At 39.9% G+C, this 25,950-nt stretch overlaps 1 protein-coding gene across 1 annotated transcript; it reads left to right on the top strand.

Annotated features, from left to right (window-relative positions):
- The first annotated feature begins 15,645 nt into the window (after nucleotides 1–15,645).
- On the top strand, nucleotides 15,646–23,950 carry LOC142644617 (DNA-directed RNA polymerases II and IV subunit 5A-like). The gene is made up of 5 exons (XM_075819196.1): nucleotides 15,646–15,773; nucleotides 17,157–17,361; nucleotides 19,180–19,356; nucleotides 20,064–20,177; nucleotides 23,518–23,950. Exons 2-5 carry the CDS (start codon nucleotides 17,164–17,166, stop codon nucleotides 23,641–23,643), a joined length of 615 nt encoding a protein of 204 aa, XP_075675311.1. The 5' UTR covers nucleotides 15,646–15,773; nucleotides 17,157–17,163; the 3' UTR covers nucleotides 23,644–23,950.
- The last annotated feature ends 2,000 nt before the right edge of the window (nucleotides 23,951–25,950 follow it).

Genomic DNA, 25,950 nt, shown 5'->3' with positions numbered 1-25,950 from the left:
GATTATTTTACTTTATTGATTTAAGTGCATATTATTGGAACCTACTACTGATTGCGTGATCAGGTGACTCTCCATCCAAATCTCTCTTTTGAGTGAGTAAGATCTAGTCAAGTCTTGGTTTAAACAAAATTTAATGAAGGGTGAGGTTTGGGTCAAGTGTCTAATTGCACTGGACCTGTTGTGATAATAATATATGTCTACTTTTGAATACATGTTACCATCTCAACGGGTCCAGTGCATCTAGACCTAAGCCTTATCCTTTAAGGGTGAGGTTTGGATTTAGTGTTCAGTTGCACTGGACCCGTTAAGATAATGACATGTGTCTACTTTTGAATACGTGTTACCATCTTAATGGGTCTAGTGTACTAGATGCACTGGACCTAAGTCTCATTCTTTAAGGGTGAGGTTTGGGTCCAGTGTCCAGTTGCACTGAACCCATTGAGATAATGACATGTGTCTACTTTTGAATTGCGTACATACTTTTCGTCATCACAGAATCGTTAGCTACTTGGGTCAACAAATTTGATATAGCTTCTCTGAATGGTGAAATCTGAGTTACATTTTGATTGTTGCACTTCAACACCATGTTTTCATAGACAAATTGGCCAAATATATCGTCACTTTGATACTTATATAGGTAACGGTCATACCAAATTGTTGCACCCTTGTTATATGGGCAAAGGTTTCGAATTTCTTTGCTTGCAGTAACAACACACGTAGAGCATTCTATATCTAAGACATCACCACGACAAAGAGCAGCTCCATATACTCAAGGGCAGAGCTAGATATTTTGGTTTGGGGGGCAAGATAAAACTATCTCGTAGTGAGTCACAATTCAAGAAAAACTCAAAATGCTACATATATCTTTTTGTGCATTGGTTTAATCAATGTAATTCTTATTAGCACTTAACAAAACTAAATGACCAATTAAGTATTTTAAGTTCATTTTCCCTTCTAAGTTTCTCTTAGTCCTTTTAACAATTATAAGTTCAAACCATACAAGAAATTAAATATAAATATAACAATTACATCTACAAGAAAATATAAAATTTTTAGAATTAAAAATAACAAAATCTTATAAGCCAATATGAAATTATATATAAAAATACAAGATGACTTTGGTATTTCGAATAAAGCTTATCAATTGGTTTAATAAAAAAAAAAAGGAGAAGAATACTCTAGTACTTCTCAAGATCTTAAAGTCATTTTTGCTAGTTTCAAATAAGCTCAGCACTCTTTTTTGAGACAAAATTATAAATTTTATGCAAAGAAAAGCAAGAATACAAAGCCAAAAGAATGACCACAGCAAAATAGAGCAAAAAAAAAAAAAAAAGTAGGAAAAACAACAACATGTATATTCAGTAACAGCAAAATAGAGCAACAAAAAAAAAAAGTAGGAAAAACAACAACAGGTATATTCAGTAACAAAGAGCAATATTTACTAACAAGTAGCAATAGATGCGAACAACAATCTCAACTTACAATATAGAGCAATATAATAACAATAAAGAGCAATATCAGCTCACACCAGATTAGAAAAATATATTGAAGCTAAATTGAAAAAGTAAAACTTCTAATCAAGCCAATGGTTTGACATATGAAGGAGTTTCAACAGAAAAAACTAATAATAAATGAGGAAAAATATTTAAAGATGAAAAGCAAGTTTGGAAGGAACACTAAACGTGGACAAATGGGGGCGCCAAATAATTTTTCATGTGTGGACTAGTTTGTAGAAAAATGGTTCAAGTATGCAATTTTACCTACTCTAAAATTTTTTTAAAAACTTTGGTTTGGGGGGGGGGGGGGGGCATGGCCCCCTAGTCACCAACGTATCTCCCCTGCATATACTTGGTGTTGGCCATGACCCTTGGAACCAACACTGAAACCCTTTGCTGCTGTTTCATGTGAAAGATAAAGTGTGAGCTCTTTTAGATTTGTTTCATTAGGGTCATTGGTGGTAAAATTCTGATGATTTGATGAACAAATGTGAAAGAGAGGGTGGACACCAAAAGTAGGTTTGAAAAGAAGAAAATGGTTAGTAAGAGGAGGCTAATTTTGAGAAAGACATTGTTGAATATGAGGGTGCTATTTTGAGGTTTCAAGTACTGCAACATTTCATATACCAGTGAGTTAGATAATATGAAAAATGAGTACTATTTGCAATTGTTAGCGGATAATCCCAATTCTGGTTTAATAGTACATCCCAATAGGGGCGGCATCACCTAGTTTGTCTTACTTAACTTCACTAAGTTAACCTAATCCAATCAATAATGCCATACAAGATTATTTTAGTTGGATTTTTTTTTTTTAATTTTACAATATATGTATATATATATATATATATATGTGTGTGTGTGTGTGTGTGTGTAACAAACAAGTATTTTTATTGTCATGATTTTCTTTTTTTTTTAATGAAGAGATGTTTTGAGCATTATGACTTTTGACTAATCGAATTATAGTAAGTTTGGTACACTAAATGAAGATTATGATAAGAATGATATTAAAATATGTTATGATATAATAACTATTATCATTTTTTTTAAAAGAAAAATAACTATTATCATTTATTCATTAAAAATAGTTATTACTAAAAAATAACTATTCCCCATAACGAATATACAACCAAATAAACAAATAGTTATTCCTCATGAATTACCATTGTAAGCGCACAATTGCACCTGGACCCAAAGACAATCATGGGCTCAGGCCCAATGAGCCTTAAACAATAAAATTTGTAGAGTGTGGGCTTGAAACCTAGGTTAGAAGTGCTGGGAGCTTGATAACAGGCTTTTATAAACAAATACAGGTAAATAACGAACGATGATTGCAAATGGATCTCCTCAGACTCGAGCCGAGGACTACTTCTTTATTATTTCTCTTTCTTCCTTAAAGATTACAATTTCTTAATTTCTTTCTTAGTTACCCTCCCTTCTCCTCTCTGGCCTCCATCCCTCTTAAATACTTCATTTTTGTCACACTTTTTGGACAGTGACTAGAAGTTTCAGCCCTACTGTTCAGGGGTCACTTCCCCATTAATGCGGCCAGGGAGGTAGGTGCAGAGCCTTTAATGCGGAGGTGGCAGCCTTTGCACTTGATATTTTCTTTAACACTGGTGCATCTAGAAGATTCAGGGTGTCCCCCTTTAACCATTAGTCTTCCAGAGTTGTGCCTTGACCTTCATAATGAAATCTTGAATTCTCTTAGGTCGATCCGAGGAGGAATTCACCCTCGGTTGTATCCTCGGAACCTCGGCATATGGGCCGATTCGTAGAGTTTAATTTTGGAGCAGGTCGGCCCTTCATGCTACAGTCCAAAGGCCCATATGCCCATTTGGGTCCTTTTACTCCCCACAATAGCCCCTCAAAACTCTATTTTTCATCATCCGAGGAGAAAAATAGGGTTTTGATCCAACGAACACCTTCCCCACACTTTCTGTAAATAACTACACATGTGAAAATCGTTTCGCGTTCCAGAGGATGCCACTTGGCGGTTTTATTTTCAAAAACGCGCGCATTTATTACCGTAAGTTATAACTTGTCCCCCATGTTCAACGGTGAGATGAGCATCCAACGGTCCTTGTTACTCCGTGAAAATTTGGGCGGGACAAATACAATTTCGAGGCCACTTCCCACACGTCGTGACGCTTCAGGAACCTGCGCCTTCATTTATTTCTCCAGAGGCTAACCCCATCAAAACATCAATGATCACCTTTTGTCTGCACAAATCCGTGGAAACTCGCACAACTTCAAGTCTGTAAGTTCCTGTTCCTTTTTTTCTCTTAACCCTTTCTCCTCGGACCCTGTCCTCGGCTCCCCTTGTAATCATTCTCCCTTTTAGAATTTAGCCTTTCGTTCCTTTCTGATGGGAAAGTTCAAGTGTCTAGTTGATACCGCCGCTGGGATGGAAGGCTTTAGAGCCAAGTATCGTATTCCTAGCGACGTAGGTTTAAAATACTGCCCGGTGGAAGCCGTGGCTGGTTCTAGGAAGGCTGGAGAGATTATCATCCCAATGGTAGCCTTCGTAGAAGGTGGGATGACCCTCCCAATGAAGCCTGTAACTAGGGAGTACCTCCGCAACCACCAGTTGTGTCCCGATCAGTGCGCCCCAAACGTTTTTAGAGTTTTGGGTAGCGTCGACGCTCTAAACGAGCAAATGGGTCTGAACCTCACCTGGCATGATGTCGTCTTCATGTACGAATGCCACAAACTCACTGAAGTAGGTTACTACATCAAATCCCGCTCCAGCGTAGTTAGGTTGATCTCCTGTTTGCCCAAGTCCAATAAAGGCATGAAGGATGACTACCTCATCGTCTCTGGCAATTGGCACGACGGCCCCCACTGCCATGTTGAGTGGGGGGATCCAAGTGCGACACCTTAGGATCTAACTTCCCCTAACTTCCTAAATCATCTAGGAATATGTATTGGCATTTACTTAAGCGTCTGACTTTGATTTATTATATGTTCTACGTATCTGACCGTATTCTCTTATTTTGATGTTTCTCTCTGTAGATAAGCAAAACGTGCGTCCGCGCTTAAGCCACTGCAACGTTGCAGACTTGAACAGAGTACTACGCTCCGAGGTGTTCGTAAGCAGAGACCTACAACTTAGAGCGGCCCATTTGATTTTGGGGTACGATCCCGTCTCCTCGGACTTCCAGGAGATCGAGAACGCCATAATCGCGGGTGACCGAAGGCGTAGGAGAATTAACGTAGCCAGACCCCACTTTTTGGCCGACCACGACATCCCTGACGCCCCACATACAGTGTTGTACACACAGCCCATAGCGGCAGTTCCCTTCGCTGTGCACTCTCAGGCTATTGACGTCCCAGAGGAGCGAGTGTCTTCCTCGAACACATTGGACGAGGAGATAGACCAGTTTTGGCTCAAGGACTCCCCACGACCTCGCGGAAACCCGTTTGTTATCCTTTTCGACGAGGGAGAAGAAGAAGCTGAGGCCTCTGGGATCGCGGGTCTAGTGATAGCGCGTCCAGACGACAGTTCCATTGAAGAAGAGATGGACAAGCTAAAGGATCTTATGACCGATAGAGGCGCCCGAGTGGCAAAGAAGGGGACACGGGGGTCCCAGGTTCCCCCGATTTTACCACTACCTCCTCCTCCTCCAGCCGACCCTAAGCCTCCAGTCGAAGATCCCAAGAAGAAAAGGAAAGCGGAGGTTGAGGGGGCTGGAGGTGAAAAGCAAAAGAAGATGAAGCAGCCCGCGCTGGCCCAGCAGCAGAAGTTGGACAAGGGCAAAGGGCGCGCCCGCTCAGTTGAAAGCAGGGAGATCAGAGACGTGGCCGAGGTTCGCCGAGCACCAGCTACCTGGTCTCTTGACTTGAGACTAGACGGCGCTCCCATTCCCTGCCATTCCAGCATTAGGGCGGTCCAGCAAGGCCACGCTCACCACTTAGCCGAGGTGCTGGAGCGCCCTCTTCTGCTGCCCAAGGACATGGAAACCTTGGAGAAGATGGGCCAGCCGTAGCTGTTCTTCTCGTTAAAGAGGGGTTTAGCTCTGGTAAGTTCCACCTTTCACTCGTACCTTATATTCACTTGTAAATACTTCAGCATATTTAACCTCCCAACATTTTTGCAGTCCATCCAAGAAGTTTTCGCGGCTGAGAAATTCGTGGAGGATTCTTGGAAGCACGCTGGGATGGAGCAAGAACTAAGGCAAGAGGCAGAAAAGTCCTTAAGCCAGGCCCTAGCCGAGAATGGGAAGCTCACATCAAGGTTGGCCGATCTAAAAAGAGAGAGAGATGGTGACAAGGCCAGCCTAAAGACGATGGAGACCCAAGTGGAGGGACAGCGTAAGCTCCTTCGTCAAAAGGATGACGAGCTCGCCCAAGTCCAACAGGCACGCTCTGACTTGGAAAAGGAGCTTACGAGGGCTAAGGAGGAGGCTCGCGCCCATAAGCACGCACTGGAGGCTGCGAAGAAGGCCAGTTATCAGGAGGGGGTGACTAGAACGCAAGAAGAGCTGACAGAGGCTTTTGCGGCTTTGTGCCGAGAGTACTGTCAGCAGGTCTGGGGAGAGGCCATGAATGCAGTAGGGGTTCCTCAAGCTTCCGAGCTAAGGAAGCCCGAGAACATCTGGCTTCCCCTAGACATACAGGAAATTGAAGACCCTCCTGTTGCTACCTCTCCTGCCCTTCCTCCTGTGGTGGAAGAGCTCGTTCCTGCTCCTACAGAACCTGAAGGTTCCCATAAAGAGAAAGACGAGTGCGGTGGTGCCAAGAAGGAGCAGATCCAAAGCGTGGAGCCCCCCATTCCTTCAACAGACAAAGGGAAACAAGCCTTGTCCACCTTTGAGCTGGAATTGAAGAGTACTGAGGCTGGCAGCAGCTCCCTTCAAGACCCCCCTTCCCTAGTTTAGGGTCTAGTATAGGAACTTTCTGTACTCCCCTTCTTTGTATATAATTAATGAAGAAAACTTTTATTTAACTTTCATTCATGTTGTCTTTGTTTTACTTTATTCTTTTGGTGCTTGCCATGAAAGTTTTCAATAACAAATAGTTAAAGGGAAAACATAATAAATAAGTATAATTCCACCATGCAAACCACTATGACTTCAAAACAGCCACATAACTTAATTTAGACATCAAATAATGTCACAGTTAGACAACTCACATAACAATTAAACCTTTTGTAACCTGACGTATTGCTTTCAGTAGGATGTAAGGTCCGAAGACCATTCCTTACAAAAATTTGTGTAACACTTAAAAATGAAGAATTTGAGATCCAAATTAATGAATGGTGAGATAATGATTTTCACAAAACGGGTGATAAGAATAAGAACAGTGACAAGATATTAAGATCAGTGGCAAGGTTTGTGGTCCGAGGACTACACTTAACCAAGTTTCTGTTTGATTCTTAAGACTAGTAACTTCCAATGTTAATTTTCCCAAAGTAGGAGGTCCGAGGACCCGGCATAACTAAGGTTCTGTTTAACAAATGATAAGATATCAATTTCCACAAGGTTTGTGGTCCGAGGACTACACTTAACCAAGTTTCTGTTTGATTCTTAAGACTAGTAACCTCAAATGTTAATTTTCCCAAAGTAGGAGGTCCGAGGACCTGGCATAACTAAGGTTCTGTTTAACAAATGATAAGATATCAATTTTCACAAGGTTTGTGGTCCGAGGACTACACTTAACCAAGTTTCTATTTGATTCTTAAGACTAGTAACCTCAAATGTTAATTTTCCCAAAGTAGGAGGTCCGAGGACCCGGCATAACTAAGGTTCTGTTTAACAAATGATAAGATATCAATTTCCACAAGGTTTGTGGTCCGAGGACTACACTTAACCAAGTTTCTGTTTGATTCTTAAGACTAGTAACCTCAAATGTTAATTTTCCCAAAGTAGGAGGTCCGAGGACCCGGCATAACTAAGGTTCTGTTTAACAAATGATAAGATATCAATTTCCACAAGGTTTGTGGTCCGAGGACTACACTTAACCAAGTTTCTGTTTTATTCTTAAGACTAGTAACCTCAAATGTTAATTTTCTCAAAGTAGGAGGTCCGAGGACCCAACATAACTAAGGTTCTGTTTAACAAATGATAAGATATCAATTTCCACAAGGTTTGTGGTCCGAGGACTACACTTAACCAAGTTTCTGTTTGATTCTTAAGACTAGTAATTGCAAGCATCAGAGGTACTCATAACTTTGAAATGTTAACTGACAAAAGCACATTTTATTAATAATAATACCTTCTAAGATTATTTACATTCCATGGGCGTGGTACAATTCTTTCATCTAGGTCAGCTAGCCGATATGACCCTATGCCTGCTACTGAAATAATGCGATAGGGGCCTTCCCAGTTGGGTCCTAGCTTACCCCAAGCTGGGTTCTTAGAAGTGCCTACAACTTTTCTTAGTACAAGATCACCAGGGGAAAGTGGCCTTAGCTTCACGTGGGCATCATATCCCCGTTTTAGCTTCTGTTGATAATAAGCCATTTGGACCATAGCTGCCTCGCGTCGTTCCTCGAGTAAATCAAGACCTTTTTCCAGGATTCCATTGTTATTCTCCGAGCTAAAAGAGCTCGTCTTTAGGGTGGGAAAACCAGATTCCAGAGGTATCACCGCCTCGGCTCCATAAGTTATAGAGAATGGCGTTTCTCCCGTGGACCTGCGCGGTGTGGTCCGATACGTCCACAGAACATGAGAGAGTTCTTCTACCCATCTGCCTTTCGCATCGTCCAACTTTTTCTTAAGCCCACTGACTATGACCTTGTTAACGGCCTCGGCTTGCCCATTTCCCTGAGGATAAGCTGGGGTGGAGTATCTATTTATGATACCCATGTCACCACAATATTGCCTAAAAACCTTGCTGTCAAATTGAACGCCATTGTCTGAGATAAGTGTGTGTGGTATACCGAATCTAGTAACAATATTTTTCCAGATAAACATCTTGGAATCAACATCTCTGATATTTGCCAAGGGCTCGGCCTCAACCCATTTAGTGAAATAGTCTGTTCCCACAAGAAGCCATCTTTTGTTTCTTGCAGCTCTCGGAAATGGCCCCACTATATCCAATCCCCATTGGGCAAAGGGCCAAGGACTGGAGAGAGGGTTAAGAACTCCACCAGGTTTATGAATATTAGGGACGAACCTCTGACATTGATCACATTTTCTAGCATAGTCCTGAGCCTCTCTCTGCATATTGGGCCACCAATAACCCTGAGTAAGAGCTCTATGGGCTAAGGACCTTCCCCCAGTGTGGCTTCCACAAATCCCCTCATGCAATTCCTCCAGTAATGCTTCCGTTGATTCAGGGTGCACACACAACAAGTACGGTCCTGAGAAGGATCGTTTGTACAGCTTCTGGTCCTCGGACAACCAGAAACGTGGCGCCTTTCGACGTATCTTTTCTGCTTCAGATTTATCCTCAGGAAGGATATCATTCTTAAGAAAAGCTATAACCGGGTCGATCCAACTAGGCCCAGGCCTTATCAGATGAATGTGAACTGTGCTGACGATGGTAAGAGTTGGCTCCAACAAATCCTCCACGAGGATAACCCTGGGCAAGTCCTGAGCCGAGGACGTCGCCAACGTAGCCAAAGAATCTGCATAGGTGTTTGCACTCCTAGAAATATGAGCTAAGACGAAGGAGTCAAATTCAGCTTGTTGACGCTTGACTTGGGCCAAATATTCCTGCATTCTGGGGTCTCTAGCTTCCATGGTCCCCATGACTTAGCCGACCACTAACTGAGAGTCTGAGAACACATGGATTTCCTTTCCACCCATCCTACGTACCATCTGCATGCCTACCAAGACTGCTTCATAATCGGCCTCATTGTTAGTAGCCGAGATTGCCAACCTCAAAGATTTCTCGAAGACAATTCCCTCTGGGGACATTAGAACAAGTCCAACACCAGACCCTCTCTGATTAGCAGCCCCATCCACATACACTTTCCAAATCGAAGGCACTGCGGCCGTGATCACTCCAACTGATTTTCCATCCATATGTGCTTCTTTTAGAGTTTCTTCTAACAGTGGTTTAGTAAACTCTGCCACCAAGTCAACGAAGACCTGGGCCTTCACCGAGGTGCGAGGCTTGTATTTAATGTCAAAAGCCCCTAAAATGGTTCCCCACTTTGCCACCCTACCAGAGTAATCGGCGCTGCGTAACACCGCCTTGAGAGGCAATTGGGTCAGAACCACTACGATGTGAGATTGGAAATAATGAGGAAGCTTGCGAGTGGCATGAACTATGGCCAGAAGCGCTTTCTCTAAGAGCAGATAGCGCACCTCGGCCTCATTCAAAGACTTACTAACATAGTAGACCGGTCTTTGTACCCCGCTTTCATTCCTTATAAGGACCAGGCTGACCGCGTGGACGGCCACTGCCAGATAAGTAAACAAGACCTCGTCCGCCTCGGGGCGAGACAAGATGGGTGGCCGAGAAAGATACTGCTTAAGCTGCTGGAAAGCTAACACGCAGTCCTAGGTCCATTGAAATCCTTTCCATTTATTCAACAATTGGAAGAAATGACAGCATCGGTCAGCTGACCGAGAGATAAACCTATTCAATGCAGCAATCATTCCGGTCAGTTTCTGGATCTCTTTTGGGTTCCGAGGCTGCTGCAAATCCTGAATAGCCTTGACCTGCGCTGGGTTCACCTCTATGCCTCTGTGAGTAATCATGTACCCCAAAAACTTCCCGGACCCCACGCCAAAAGAGCACTTTGAGGCGTTAAGGCGCAGTTTGTACTTTCTTAGCACCTGGAAGGTGTCAGCTAGATCTTTGACGTGTGAATGTATTGTTTTGCTCTTCACCACCATATCATCAACATACACCTCAATAGTCTTCCCTAGTTACTGTTCAAACATTCTGGTCATCATTCTTTGGTAGGTAGCCCCGGCATTCTTCAACCTGAATGGCATGACCTTATAGTGGTAGTTCCCTGTTGGAGTAATGAAAGCAGTCTTCTCTTAATCCTCCAACGCCAATGGAATCTGATGGTAACCCTGGAAAGCATCCAAAAAACTCATTCGAGGATGTCCGACAATGGCATCCACCAGTTGATCAATACGCGGCATTGGGAACGAGTCCTTGGGGCAGGCTTTGTTCAAATCTGTGAAGTCCACACATACTATCCACATTCCATTCTTCTTTTTAACAACAACCGTATGCGCTAACCATTCGGGGTAGAAAACTTCCTTAATAGCCCCAGCCCTCTTGAGTTTGAGCACCTCTTCCTTCACAGCCTCGGAATGTTCTTTGGACGAACGCCAAGGTGGCTGCCTTCTCGGAACAATGGCAGGGTTGACATTCAAACGATGGCAAATGAAGCTCGGATCTACACCTGGAGTCTCATACGGGTCCCACGCAAAAACATCAATATTATCCTTCAGAAATTCCAACAACTCCATTTTCTCCTGGTGTGGCATACGTATGCCGACTTGGAAGAACCTCTCTAGATCATCGGCTATTAAAAACTTCTCTAATTCCTCATAATGAGCCTCCTCTTCTGTCATCATTCCAGATGAATCAGGAGCGGTTAACTGCTATAAGTCTTTGGTGATCGAAGCCGACGACTCGGCTTCTGCCTAGTGCAGTACTACAGCCGACATGCATTGCCTGGCCACCGATTGGCTGCCGAGGATTTCTTCAACACATTCCCCCGAGGGGAACTTAACCTTAACATGCAAGGTAGAAGAGACAGCTCCAAGAGCGTGCAGCCATGGCCTGGCGAGGATGGCTGTATATGGAGAGTACGCGTCAACCACAATGAAATCCACCTCAACCGTTTCTGAGCCGGATTGAACGGGCAAACGGATCTGTCCCTTCGGCACAACGGCTCTCCCTTCGAAGCTTATAAGTGGCGAGTCATAAGGAGTAAGATCTTCCAGCTTCAATCTTAACCCCTTAAATAGATCAGGGTACATGATATCTGCACCGCTGCCCTGATCTATCATCACCCTCCTTACATCATAATTCCCTATCCTAAGCGTAACTACAAGAGCATCGTCATGGGGTTGGATAGTCCCTACCTTATCCTCCTCGGAAAACCCTAAAACGGGCAAATTTAGCTTCAACCTCTTCGATCTGCAGCCCAACTCCTCGGCCTGAGGATGTGAAACGGCCATCACCCTGGTGGGAGCCGAACCGGTCCTGCCAGGTGCAGCAAAAATAACATTAATTGTTCTTAAAGCCGGCCGAGATGAATTATTCCTCTGATTGTTTGAGCCAGATTAACTGCCCGGCCCGCTAGGTTGGCACAAGTGTTGCTTCAGTTTTCCTTCACTAACAAGCTGCTCCAAGTGGCTCCAAAGGGTCCGACAATTCTCGGTAGTGTGGCCCACATCCTGATGGTATTGGCAGAAAAGGTTCTGATTCCTCTTCGCAGGGTCTCCTGCCATCTTACCAGGCCATTTGAAGAATGGTTCCTTACGAACTTTCTCCAGCAGCTGATGTACTGGTTCTCGGAACACAGTGTTCACGACCTGAGGTGCTACCGAGCCGGACTGCCCAACGTAGTCTCTCTTCGGCTTGTTATTGTGGTACCTGTCCGACCTGAAATCCCTTCTCTCCTGCGGGATAACCTTCTCCTTACCCTTTCCTTGCTGTTGGTCTTCCTCCACTCTCTTGTACTCGTCAATACGGTCCATGAGGCGACGTACACTGCGGACGGGCTTTTTAGTCAAAGACTTTCTCAGGTTGTGATCAGTAGGAAGGCCTACCTTAAAGGTATTAAGCGCCACCTCATCAAAGTCGCCATCTATGTCATTAAACGTCTCCCAGTAACGGTCGGAGTATGCTTTCAGTGTCTCCCCTTCCCTCATGGTCATGGATAACAGCGAGTCCAATGGCCGAGGTACTCTGCTACACGTAATGAACCACGAAGCGAATGCTCTAGTAAGCTCCCCAAACGAACCTATAGACCCCGATTTAAGACCGTTGAACCACCTCATAGCAACAGGTCCCAAGCTAGAGGGGGAAACTTTACACATCAGGGTCTCGTTGTGAGAGTGCACCGCCATCCTCTGGTTAAAATGACTCACATGCTCCACCGGATCAGTCCGGCCATTGTAGATGGTAAAGGTGGGTTGAGTAAACCTCCTGGGAAGCCTCCCCTTCTCAATCCTCCGTGAAAACGGAGATTTGGAGAGTTGGTGCAGCGCCCGACTCATAGCATCGTTCCCTAAGCCCCTGGAAGGAGCCTTCTTGCGTCTGCGAGCTGGCTGGTCATCCTCCTCACCAGAGGACATTGCACTGGGGGGTGAGCATGATCTTGAGATGCAGCTACCTCTCCATTCCTCCTCTGAGGAAGGATTAGATGAGGATGGTGAAGACCTACGTCTGGCGCGGCGTAACTTTCTCTTCAAACGATTAATCTCCTTCTGCATGGCTTTAGCTCCATCCCCATGGGTGGTGCTGCTCCCACCATGAGTATGGCTATCCCCGGGGTATTCTGTATGGACGCTTCCCTCACGATCCCTTCGACGCTCAAGACGCTCGAAAAGATCCTCTGGCTGTGATCCTTGTGATTCTGCATGGTGAGAACCCAAGCCTGCCATAGTGTCCCCACTCCTTCTAGACTAGAGTTCCCACAGACGGCGCCAATTGTAAGCGCACAATTGCACCTGGACCCAAAGACAATCACGGGCTCAGGCCCAATGAGCCTTAAACAATAAAATTTGTAGAGTGTGGGCTTGAAACCTAGGTTAGAAGTGCTGGGAGCTTGATAACAGGCTTTTATAAACAAATACAGGTAAATAACGAACGATAATTGCAAATGGATCTCCTCGGACTCGAGCCGAGGACTACTTCTTTATTATTTCTCTTTCTTCCTTAAAGATTACAATTTCTTAATTTCTTTCTTAGTGCCCTTCTCCTCTCTGGCCTCCATCCCCCTTAAATACTTCCTTTTTGTCACACTTTTTGGACAGTGACTAGAAGTTTCAGCCCTACTGTTCAGGGGTCACTTCCCCATTAATGCGGTCAGGGAGGTAGGTGCAAAGCCTTTAATGCGGAGGTGGCAGCCTTTGCACTTGATATTTTCTTTAACACTGGTGCATCTAGAAGGTTTAGGGTGCCCCCCTTTAACCATTAGTATTCTAGAGTTGTGCCTTGACTTTCATAATGAAATCTTGAATTCTCTTGGGTCGATCCGAGGAGGAATTCACCCTCGGTTGTATCCTCGGAACCTCGGCATATGGGCCGATTCGTAGAGTTTAATTCTGGAGCAGGTCGGCCCTTCATGCTACAGTCCAAAGGCCTATATGCCCATTTGAGTCCTTTTACTCCCCACAACCATTTCATTACAATATCTATTACAACATACCAAACATGCCCTAAAATTTGTACCCCTTGGCCTCAATCGTGATGTATATTTAATTAAATGGTGATTAGCGAATATCATTTAGGATACAACTTGTATATGAATTTGGCGATTCTCTATTAATTAACGTTGAACAAGTAGATAGGTATGATTGGACAAGATACCAATGATGTATCCAACCCCTTGGAAAGGTCACACATAAAAGCAATCTACTTGTAAGAATTTGATTCACGGGTTAAAATTTAAGTACAATTATTTAGATGCTTTATCTTGAATTTATTAATTAAATTTAATTATTTGGTCAAATTGATTAGGATAAAAAAAATAGTGTTATCTTATTTAAAGATAATTAAATCCAACAATATGGTTGATTAATTAACACAATCGCGTGGTTGAATTTAATGTGTACATAAGATTTATCCTTTAAAATATATTGGAAAATGTTAATGGGCACTATACGATGTCCCATTAAAGATGAGTTATTGTGAGATCTAGTTAATAAAATATTGGCATGAATTAATGAGAGAAACTGAAAATACGACTAAAGTAATAAGTAGAACTCAAAAAATTAGCTCTACGACCCCACATCTTATAAAGCCAATCAAAAATCTAATATAAAGCAATGACAGAAAGCAATTTCTTAATAGGATTGGATATATTTGTTTTCATTATTTAAATTTGTAAGATATGTTTGACTTATCCTACAGAGGATACGGTCTGTTGAGCAAGCCCAAAAGCTTATGGCCTATTGATGCCTTGATGGACTTCAAGGATTAATAAAATTTAGTCCTTTTGATTGGCAAGATATACTCACCATCATCCACTTCCCCGTGAAAACCCAAAAGTCACGACTAAAATTGGTCCCATTTATGGGTACATAGTGTGCGTTTGTTTCAGCTTTTAGAAGCCAAAACGCACTTTTTGAAACAAAATAAAAATAAAACGTGCGTTTGGTAACGGTTTTAAAAGCTAATTTCTCAAAAAAGTTGCATTTTTAAATGTGAAGGATGAGACTTTAATGTGTGGATAGCTCTCAACTGCTTTTACAAAAGTCAAAGCGCTTTTAATAAATATTACCGTTGGATCTGAAGGTCAATTATCAAATTACCCACATATTTTATTAAAAACTCAATTTTACCCTTTGATAAATCAAAAGGTAACAGGTTTACTGGTTTCAAAAAGACAATTATGACCTACTGGTTCGCTCATATAAAGGTTTAATTAGCAAGTTACTGCTAATAAGAGTTTTGTTTACGGTTGATTTCAACAAGTAACAAATTATGAGTTTAGAGTTAATTTGAGGTTATATGTAAGAGAGAATAATATATCCGAGCCTTTCAATTTGAATTGGATGATAATAAAAAAGTGCCCTTTATGGATTGTAAACTCCCATAGCTAAGCTTAAAAGGGCCTTAAATGTGCTAGACATTGCTTATTTGCCTTTATTTTATTCCATTTTCCCTTATTTAAATATTTTTTTAATATACATCATAGAAATCAAACTTATACCAACTTCTTTTACCGGTTATACGTTAACTTCAAGTCAAAACATTAAGTGATTTTTTGTGAAGAAAAGATTAGAAGTAGAACCTAATGATTTTTTATGTAGACAGGTTTAAAGTTAAACTCCAAATTTCTTATATAAGAGATAAAAGACTTTATCCGTTGAGCTAATTAAAATCCAAATTAAAATTTACTTTAATTATTTATTTTTATACTTTGGGCTTGTTTATCTATCCAGACTAGAGGCTAGAGCCCGTTACACATAAAAGTTACTGTTGGCATTGGGATACGATGGGCTGGGCCGTTAGGCCCAACAAGGGATGAAAAACCCTAAACCTCAATTAGGCTCCCTTTGCATGAGTCTGAGCTAACGTGATAAACATTGATACTCTCTCTCTCTCTCCCTAGCTTTGCAAAGATTTAAGAATCCCAGTTCACAGACAAGATTTTGAGGTTGTCAAGGTCTGTGCAAAAAGACCCAGGTACTATGAACACAATCTCAAAGTTCTGGTACCCTTAATCCCATGCTTTTATATATTTTTTTGATTCACTTATGTAATTATGCTGTGTGTGTGTGTCTGTGTGTGTTTTGGTGTCACATAGACAGTTAAGCTCGCAATTCATGTTTAATATTCCATCTGGGTAATTTTATATTTTCATATACTTTCAATTTTATTCTAATATTTGAAGTTCAATACATGGATTATATATGTATATATATATATCAATGTATGTATGAATGTATATACATTTGGTCTGTTTCATATGTGGGTCCCACTCGTGGCTGTCTCATCAGATAACTTCTCCATTCATATTATCTTTTTCATGATCAAGAAGCCCTTTTGTTCTTTCTCTAGATTGTGCTTAAAAATAATAATTTTGCTCATAGATTGTACCCTTGGGTTGTGGTCATTATGTATTCAACAAGCTCAATTCTGCCAAAGACCTTGTAGCTGAATTGACACCTCTCTATGCACAAAGTGCTTGGGGTCTAGGGGGAAATGGTTCGACTTGCGGAATTAAGCTCAATTCTGGACAGAATTAAGCTTGACTAATGAGAATGTTCTTTATTGAGGATTGTATTTTTGTGTGACGAACTGATGATCAAATTTACTCAAACACCAAATTTGGGATTGAACCTGTGGCATCAAATTCCAACCCATATTTTTTGTTGGGTAGGAGATGCTAATTTGGACTAATGAAAATTGGTGCATTCTCCATATGCATAAATATTATATGCTATATATATACTAGTGGTTTATACTATTTACCTGATTATCTTTCGTAGAGGTGACATAGAATTTTTAGGACTAGAAGTGATATTGTTAAAGGTTTTGGATGGTCTCCTCAATGAAAATGATACATTCAGCCTTAGATATATCTGAATCCATATATTAAGCTTTTACAAATTATATAATTAATCTGAATATACTCCTTGTAATGTTTTAGCTGGTAATCCAACAGATATATATAGCTTTGTATAGTTGAAGACATTAAATAATCTTTGCTGGAATTGGAGTTACAGATTGAGTTACCAGGAATTCTCTTCTGCTTATATCATCATTGTTTTTCTTTATTGTTTGTGTGACTGACCCATCTAATTTGTGGAGGATCCATAGGCGACCCCGAATTTTGGGACTAAGGCTTTGTTATCGTCCTGCCAACTCATTTTGGATATTAATGCTTCGTTCAATTAGATAAAGTGTCTTTAGTCATGATCTAATTAACTTTTATTAGTTAATTTATTGAAATTGACTTTTGACTAAGAAGTAGCCTTGCAATGTCTTCTCCCAATTTATAATAGAGTCTTGAGATATTTTTCATGGCAAAACCTAACAGACAAGCTCTCTTTTAAATCTTACCAGTTAAAAGATGTCAACACCAGAACAAGTTTCAAGGATATATAAAGTCCGAAAAACAGTGTTTCAAATGCTGAGGGATCGTGGTTATAGTGTTGACGATTCTGAGATCAACATGACAAGACAGCAGTTTACTCAGCATTTTGGTGAAAGAATTAAAAGGGATGAGCTTTTTATCCATAAAGTCAAGGAACAAGATTCCTCCGATCAGGTATGATATCTCTTTCTTCAAGTAAAAGGAGTAGAAAGGCAAAGTGAACATTCTTATTGATTTCCCAACTTAGTTCGACCTTAATCCCAACTTTGGTATTCGCTCTGTGGATCATTTTGTGTGTGGTCAAGATAAGTTTCTCCTTGGGGTTTGAGGGATAGCCCAGTGGTTCCAGCTACCCTCCCCCTATATACCTTGCAAAAAAAAAAAAGATAAGTTGCTCCTTATAATAGAATTTCAATTTTTTCCCTCTTATTATATATACCACAGAAGAAAAGAGTTGAAAAGAAGACACCCAGGCTACACTCATATAAGATTTTATTTCCATATCAGCTAATTCGGCAACAACTGCAAAATATCTTAAGGCGAACAGTATGTATGCTAAGCCTGATCACAGTCTGTTGGCAATGTCTTATATCCTCCACCAAAATTGTACAATACAAAGCAGCATCTTCACCTTTGAGAGATGCTCCTGAATTTCTTTGCTATTCAGAAGTACCACCACGCAACAAAAACCCAATTCTGCAGCCTTAATCATTGCTTATCTCATAGCTAAAAGATTTGCTTGTGTCATGCTCATAACAGCTTTCCTGGAGCAACATGGCAAAACTCTTTTCCCTTCCTTCTTTGCAACAAAAGCTACAACTCCACAGTTGTTGCGCTAGCTGTAGGATTTACCAATCTAACACAGCACCACCAAACGTAGACTGAGATAATTTAGGTCTGCTGGTTTTGGTGATTTTCCTGCTTCTTAAAACCTGCAATGTACCTGCAAATAAGACAATTACTAAATATTCAAGTAGCCATAGTATCCCCTTAATTATCTTCAAAACAAAATTTTGCTTCTGCTCCACAGTCCATTAAGTGGTCACCAGAACAATGGAAAACCATAGATTGTGTTTATTCTTGAATTGAGTATTATCCAACCAGGTAGATAACCATGTAAGCAAATTGCAAAGATTAAGAAAATCAGCTCAAAGAGTCAAATTACAACCAAGAAAATTGGCTATAGCAACAGGGCAAGTAAGAAACTATAAAAGATTCCTCCTGACAGATTGGGGCACAAAAAAGCAGTGGTTATACTTCTGCTAGCTAGAATAGTCCCGAGAGGCAAATCTTTATGAAGAAGTTACCATGAGAACCACCGGTTTAAAAGGAAGCTAAGGACAATAAAGATTTTTCCAATTGATATTGCGCACTCTTTCATGAATCAGTTACTGGAGACATTAGTGTTACTAAGGCAATGGTAGCCCTTACTAACTTCATACAACCCCTTCAAAGATGAGGGCCAAAGGAGCTTGTCTGTACCATCAGACATAGAAATATAGTACAAAAAGTTTGAGAAGATATTTCTTAGTTTGTCTTCTAGGAACTGTATAGTACAAAATTACAATTTTATCTTTTATTTCCTACTTTCACATTTTTGACCATTTATTACGAAAATGGGGGTACCCCAATTCCTGAATTGTGTGAAGAATTAGTTTCATGTTTTTGGCAGTAACTTGAGAATTTGTTTGATGGTAAGATCACTTTCCACCTTATTGTTAGTTCTCATTCTAGTTTGGAATTAGTCTACCCAAAGTCATAGGATGTCGGACTTTTATCATTTTATTTACCTCAAATTAAATGAGCACACTCATTCACTTTGTTTTACTTGCAATTTTTTTTTTTTACATGTTTCTTTCTGTTCCTTCTTGTGGTGGTCTCTTTTTGATCTGTTAAATTAGGACTGCTTGTTTGTGCCACATTTTGCATATATTGTTTAAGTCTGCAATTTTTTGTGTGCTTGCTTCTTATTTGCTTTTGTCCTTGTTCCAGATTTATGTCTTCTTTCCTGAGGGACAAGTTGGTGCTGGAGTAGTAAAGAATTTGGCCCAGCGTCTGAAAGGTGATAATATTTTCAGTGCAATTGTGGTTGCTCAAAACCGTTTGACAGCACAAGCCAAACATGGTGTTGAAGAAGTCAATAAACTTATCCGCATGGAGGTCTTTGAGGTGAACACTAATTCTCTGCTGATATTCAATAGCCAATGTTTATGTTTTTGAAAGATACCCATTATTGTGCATCTCTTTCTTTTTTCTTTTTCTTTTTTTTTTAAATTATTTATCAAACGGTGGTAGACTCACTTTGTTGAAGAGTACTCTTTCTAGCCTTCCAACATACTATCTATCGTCATTTACCGTCCCTAAATCTATGGCTGATAGATTGGAAAGAATTTAGAGAAACTTTTGGGGGGCTTCAGAGGAGTGTTTCAAATACCCTTTGGTTTGGTGGCATGAGATAAGGTTTGCTCACCTTTTGAGGTGGGCGGGTTGGGGATTTGGATGATTGTGTTCTTTAATCAAACTTTACTAGGGAAATTGTTATGGAGGTTTGAGCATGAAGTTTCTAATCTTTGGCAGAGGGTTATTGCCACTATATATGGAGAGGGCAAGGGGGGGGGGGGGGGGTGGAGTACTAAAGGTTGTAGGAGGGCCCATGGGTGTGGTTTATGGCGAAGTATAAGTGAAGGGTGGGGGAGTTTTTCTCAACATTTGGCTTTCATAGTGGGTGATGTAAATCAGATACAACTGTGCATGTAGCTGTAAAACTTTCTTTTCCTTTTCCTAATATTGCCATGGGATGTTTTGGTAGTACCAGCAACTGCTGCTATAGGAGCTGAATGTTGGTAATCTAATGCTTTTGTCAACTCTTTATGCAGGAAAAAGAATTAGTGGTCAATATAACAGAACATGTTTTAGTTCCTAAACATGTAGTACTATCCAACGATGAAAAGAAGGAGATGCTGAAGAAGTATGGATTAAAGGATTTACAGGTCAGTCTTGAATAACTTCAAATTTGCACTTGTTAGATTCCAGGGCATGTTGATTTATTTGTACTACTGCTTTTGCAAGCACCAAATGCCACATACTCCCCCCACCCCTGAAAAGGAAAAGTAATTGAATTCCATTCACATAAGCTCTAATGTTCATGCTGGCAAGGCAGATTTGGCTGTCATCGAAATGGGTATATATGGTTGTTTGTTCCCCATTGCTTATTTTGGTGTCTTTGGAGAGAGAGAAATAGTAGGTGCTTTGAAGATAAGGAGAGATCAATTTTAGACTTGAAGCTATTTTTCTTTAGAACTTTAATGGATTGGTTGGCTGCATTGCGGAACCAATCATTTTAATCTTTTTTTGATTTCCTAGATTCTTGAAATTTTTGTTCTTGATTGGTTGACCTCTTGTACACTCCCTGTGTACGAGAGTGCTACCCCTTTTTTTTTTATATCAATAAACTTACTACTTATCAAAAAAAAAAAAAGCTCTAATGGTCATGCTTGGCTAAATTTTGCTTTCTTATGAAGAGTCATATCTTTACAAACTTGCATTTGTCATTGATTTTTGTAAGAGTACAAGGAACTATAGCTTCCATTTTCATTTCTCTTGGCTCGTCAAGAGCTTTAATAACGTCTTGTTTGGCTTGTCCTGTGTGATCTTATTTCAGTCTAATTTCTACTAATGTATAAGTTTGAACCTGATGATTTTTTTTTTTTGCAATTTCTGTGATTGTTGAACAAAGGCCATGGGTTAGATGCAGGCCCATGGGATTTATTCTATTAGTAGATGCCATGTCTGTACTTATGTTTATAGGCATTTATGTGAAATTTTTGGGTTAGTCCAATTACAAGTTGGTTGTGTGTGTGTGTGATTAATGAGAAATTGAGTTTTGGTTTATGAAAGGCTTGGGTGCCCTCTTGGGAATTTCCCTCTTTCCAAGAAATCTTCCTCTTTCCCAGAGTCTTATTTCATGCTATCCTTTGATCATAATCATTTATTTATTTTTTTATTATTATTATTATTTTCTTTCTTTGATAGTTGGGGAAAGGGAAATTTCCCTTGATCTTTTGAAACCTTAACTGTAAACCTTTTTCCCACAGCTTTAGCACAAAGCAACCTTAGAAAGACTTAAGTGTCCTGCTGTGCCATAATTCCTTCAACTTGATCCTTGTGTCACCCCCTCTCTGCCTCTTAGTTCCTATTTTTTCCACGCTATATCCAAATTACAGATGTTAATCACACGCTTTAACAATCCCAGGCCCTGAAACCACTAATTTTACATACCCTTACCCCCACCATATAGTCAATTGTAAGCAGGTTACCAAATTTGTCCCACTTTCATAATCTAATGGTGGGTTTGGTTACATATTGATCTAATGCAAAATTATTAAATGGTGTAATGTTAATGAAATGTTACAAGCTACAACAAGGACACACAGAAGACATCTTGTAAAAAGCCCATCAACATAATTTTTTAGCAACAACAATATTTTCTTACCCAAATTTTGTAAAATAATATTAAATCGTAATCAAATTCTACAAATATTGTTCTAATATCTATTTATCCCATAGACGGACAGGTCAAACACTGGTTGATTATGCAGTACAGCCTTATTTGACTCTTATGGCCTGTCATGCAATGAATATGGTCAAACAAAAATAAGAAAGAGAGATGATAGGATAAGGAAAGAGAGAGTTTCAGCTATAAAGAAAGACAATAGATGGTGCTGCCTGAGGAATTACTCACAAGTGAACAGAAAAACTGTTTCTCAACACAGCAGGTTCTGCCACTTAAAATTCTCCACATGAAATAATATATTTTTAGCTACTGGTAAGCTTCCTGCTTCCCATGCTTAACATCAAAGTTACTTTTAATAGGGTTTTTCTTTAAAAAAATTAAAGCTATTTTTTTTTTTTTTAAAAACCCTTCTATAAACAATCTCAATTGGCAGCACCATAATCACTGTCTTCTTTTGTGGTTGGATGGCTCAGCTAGCTTTGGCTTTCTTTTTTTTCATTTTTCTTCTTTTTTTTTTTCTTTTTTTTTTCTTTTTGTGATAAGTAACGAATCTTTATTAACAAAAATTTCCAAGTATACTACAAAGAAAGCAACAGCATCAACCTCTCAAACTACAAAGCTCAAGCAAGTCTAACAATGAAAAAGGATTTAAGCTCGATGCTAGACTGTACACATCCCTAGCATTCCTCTCTTTCCAAATACATCACACCACACAGTGTGGCACCATCTTCCAGATTATGACATTATGATGCAGGCCAAAACTGCCCTGCCAAGATGCTAACAGATCCTTTACTCACTGTGGCATAACCTGATGTAAACCAAACACACAAAAAACCAGGGACCAAAACTCACAAGCTATAGGACAATGTAGAAGCAGATGGTCCACGTTTTCCCCATTTTGTTTGCACATAACACACCAATTGATAAACAATTATACTTCTCTTCCGTAATTTATCTATAAACAAAATCTTCCCCAGCTCAGCAGTCCAAGAGAAGAAGGCAACTGTAGGAAGGATCTTTCATATCCAAATAATTTTCCATGGAAATGAGTTTGAGGTAGGCTTACATAACAACCAGTAATAGCCTCCTATCTCAAAACCTCTACTCTTTGAGGGCCTCTAGCACATCTTCTCATCTCCCCTTCTGTTCGCCAACATTAAACAGATCAAATCCATAAACCTATCCATTGCTTCCAGCTCCCAATCTTGAAAACTGAAGGTCCCAATGCATCACCCCATTGTTTCCTTGCACTAAATCAGCCACAGAAGCATCTCTATCCCGACTAATCAAAAACAACTCCCAGCTCTGCTAGCTTTGGCTTTGAAAGAGGGAACTTTTGTTCATCCGTACATTGTCTAGTTCAACTGTTAAAAGTTCGAATTACATGTGAAATTCTGAACCAGTGTATGCCCATTGTTCTCTATCCCATTGTTGTATGCCCATCCTCTCTTCAAATGTTTACAACTAGCAAATCTCATACTCAAATCTTAATTCTACTTCACATGTGATAATGCTGTGGCTTACTTTTCTAACGAAATATTTCATGTTTGATATTGGATTGGATTTTGGCTTCCTCAGATATTGGAAAAAGAACCAAGGATCATGTTCATATATGTTTAGCTTAAGTTACCTTGGATTGCATACCAATTCAAAATCATGTTTTTCCATCTTCTCTGCAAATGCTTGAACCTCGATATTTCTAATCATTTGTGATGTCTACTTCATTTATGATATATACATAGGCCGGCTAATCTAAGACAATCCCTCCAAGTTCTAACATTTTCTTGTATTTGTTTTTGTTTTTGTATCAAAACCAGCTACCACAGATATTGGTACGTGATCCAGTTGCTAAGTATTATGGGCTTAAACGTGGGCAAGTTGTGAAGATCATCCGAGAAAGTATGACTGCTGATGAATATGAAACATATAGACTTGCTGTATAAAATTCCTATGGTGCTCTGCAGATACAAGATATAATGCCTTCAAATACACAGATCTATGAGCATAGACGTAAAAAGATGGCCCAACATACGAATATTGGGGCCTAAATATATAAGCCCAGTCATTTATTTTGTTTTTTTCTTTTCCTATTTGGTGTAGGAGTCTAATTTATTTTCTTGCAAGACAATTTTAATTTTTAATTTTTTTTTTGTTATTCCTATTAAGTTTGGAACTCTAAAGAACCTAGGATTCAGTTTTGTTTATAGTTTTAATTGAATAATAAATTTTCTTTTGGAAATTTCCCTCCAATGGTTTGGCACTAACTTTCTCATGTTATCTATCCTTTGTTTTTATTTTGTTCAATTTTATTGTTGCAGTTTGTTTTTGTCTTGTCATGTCATGTATCATCCTATTTCAAACTTGGCATAGATATGAATCATTTTTTTAAGCTGCATTCAGCGTTTCAAAAAAGAAGCCAAAGATCAGACCAGCACAGTAGTCCCATGTTACATGTTTTCTGGGATTGTGACTAGAATATTTCACCTTGATAATAATTTCCAAAGTGTACTTTTGAACTTTTTTATGCTACCATTTTAGTTTTGGTCATATCATTGTCAGGTCATTACTTTTCCTAGGCGGTGAAGCAAAGGTGACACGATTCAATGAAATCAGTTGTCCAGATGAAACAGGGAATGAATTCAGTGATATTTGGCAATTACTAATTCAGTGAGATCAAATGATTTATATGAAATCAAATATTCACCTTGAAAGCTCATTTTCCCAAACCCTATTGTGCTTTAAAGGCTCATTTTCCAAACCATACTTAACTTTAGTTTGATGGGCTTGGAGGAAAATCGTGTCCAAAATCAACAACAAAAATCAACAGCAATTGTGAATAAATATGAACACCATGGGTGAAAGATTGTTCAACAGCAACAAAGAACAAATGCAACAGCAAAATTCAACATTTAATTGAACAGCAATATTAAACACTTACTATAGGTGAAAGAACTGCATTGGAGGAGGATGAATAGGGCGCAAAGGCCAAGGAGGAAGACGGAGTGTCTACATCTACAATATACCGTGGTAATGGTAGATGAGCTATGCAAGGGAACTTAATTTGATTTGAGATAAAGTCTAATACTTGTTTGAAAAAATCTTGCCCAAAACAATGATTAAGGCATGGCTAGACTGGCTGAGTAAATACGGTGGTTGAGGAGATGAATCAGGCCGTACAAATTTGGGTTGAATTGGTGAATTTAGGGTTTGGTAACTTTGATTTTGGATTTATGATAGTTTTTAGGTGGTCGTTAGGTATGAGTAACAAGGGATTTAGGTGGGTGGGTGGGACTAATGAAGGGTTAGCTACTCTATGGTGATGGGACTGCCATTGTGTAAGAGGAAGAGGAGAAGAGAGTTTCGAGAATGATGGAGAGGGTAGAGACTCAGAAAGGACAGATGGTGTCGAGGAGAAGAGACATTGAGGTATAGTCACTTCAGATGGGCCCAATGTATTTCAACCAAACAGTAACATATTTGGGACAACATAACTCAAACACCACTTCAACAACACACCTTACCTAACACAGAACTTAGTGTGGGGCCCACATATTTAAGCATTTAAACAACAAACAACAGTTCTGAAACACTCCTACCAAACAGTACCCATGTTCTAGTTTCCTTTATTTCTTTTTTCAAATGATGGAATAAATTTCATTACAAAAGCAACACAACAGATGCAATTTGTCAACAACACATATACAAGCAGCAATCTGCTACAAACTCATGTTACCGAATCCTACAAATCATACATTAAGCAAATTTCGAACCATACAACTCTATCCTAAACAATTGCTTTTAAAGCTTGAAAATGGTATCCCTTATTTACTTATAGAACTCACTTATAGATGGGATTTCTAATCTGGTTACAAAACCTAGCCCTGGCTCTAAGGTATATGATGATTTGAAGAAGCCACTCTCTCTGTTCTGAATTAACCAATATGAACACCAGCATTTGTTTGCAATCATAAATGATACATTGTGGCTGCTCAAGCTATTTTGCAGATGGTAGCGTTAATTCTCCACCCTTTAAGAGACTGAGAACTCTACAACATTTCCAATGCCAATTCTGTTGCTTAATGCCACAAACTCAAGATTTGTCATGTGACTCATATCCGTTCTTAGTAAAGCAAATTTCAAAAACAAATAATCTATCAATGTGACCCCCATTGAACTCCTGCAGGCACTAGTGTTTCTACTTGAGCAGAGTCTAAAGGAATACATTTCTCTGTTACGTGGCCGGAGTTCTA

Source organism: Castanea sativa, chromosome 7 (assembly GCF_040712315.1).
Source record: "Castanea sativa cultivar Marrone di Chiusa Pesio chromosome 7, ASM4071231v1".
Classification (NCBI taxonomy): domain Eukaryota; kingdom Viridiplantae; phylum Streptophyta; class Magnoliopsida; order Fagales; family Fagaceae; genus Castanea; species Castanea sativa.
This window is presented reverse-complemented; position numbering and strand designations above follow the sequence as displayed.

Excerpts from the sequence above, each read along its gene's own strand:
- LOC142644617 (XM_075819196.1), top strand. The coding sequence starts at position 17,164 with ATGTCAACACCAGAACAAGTTTCAAGGATATATAAAGTCCGAAAAACA. Across the intron at positions 19,357-20,063 it reads TCCGCATGGAGGTCTTTGAG|GAAAAAGAATTAGTGGTCAA; the intron begins GTGAACACTAAT and ends CTCTTTATGCAG. Across the intron at positions 20,178-23,517 it reads ATGGATTAAAGGATTTACAG|CTACCACAGATATTGGTACG; the intron begins GTCAGTCTTGAA and ends TATCAAAACCAG.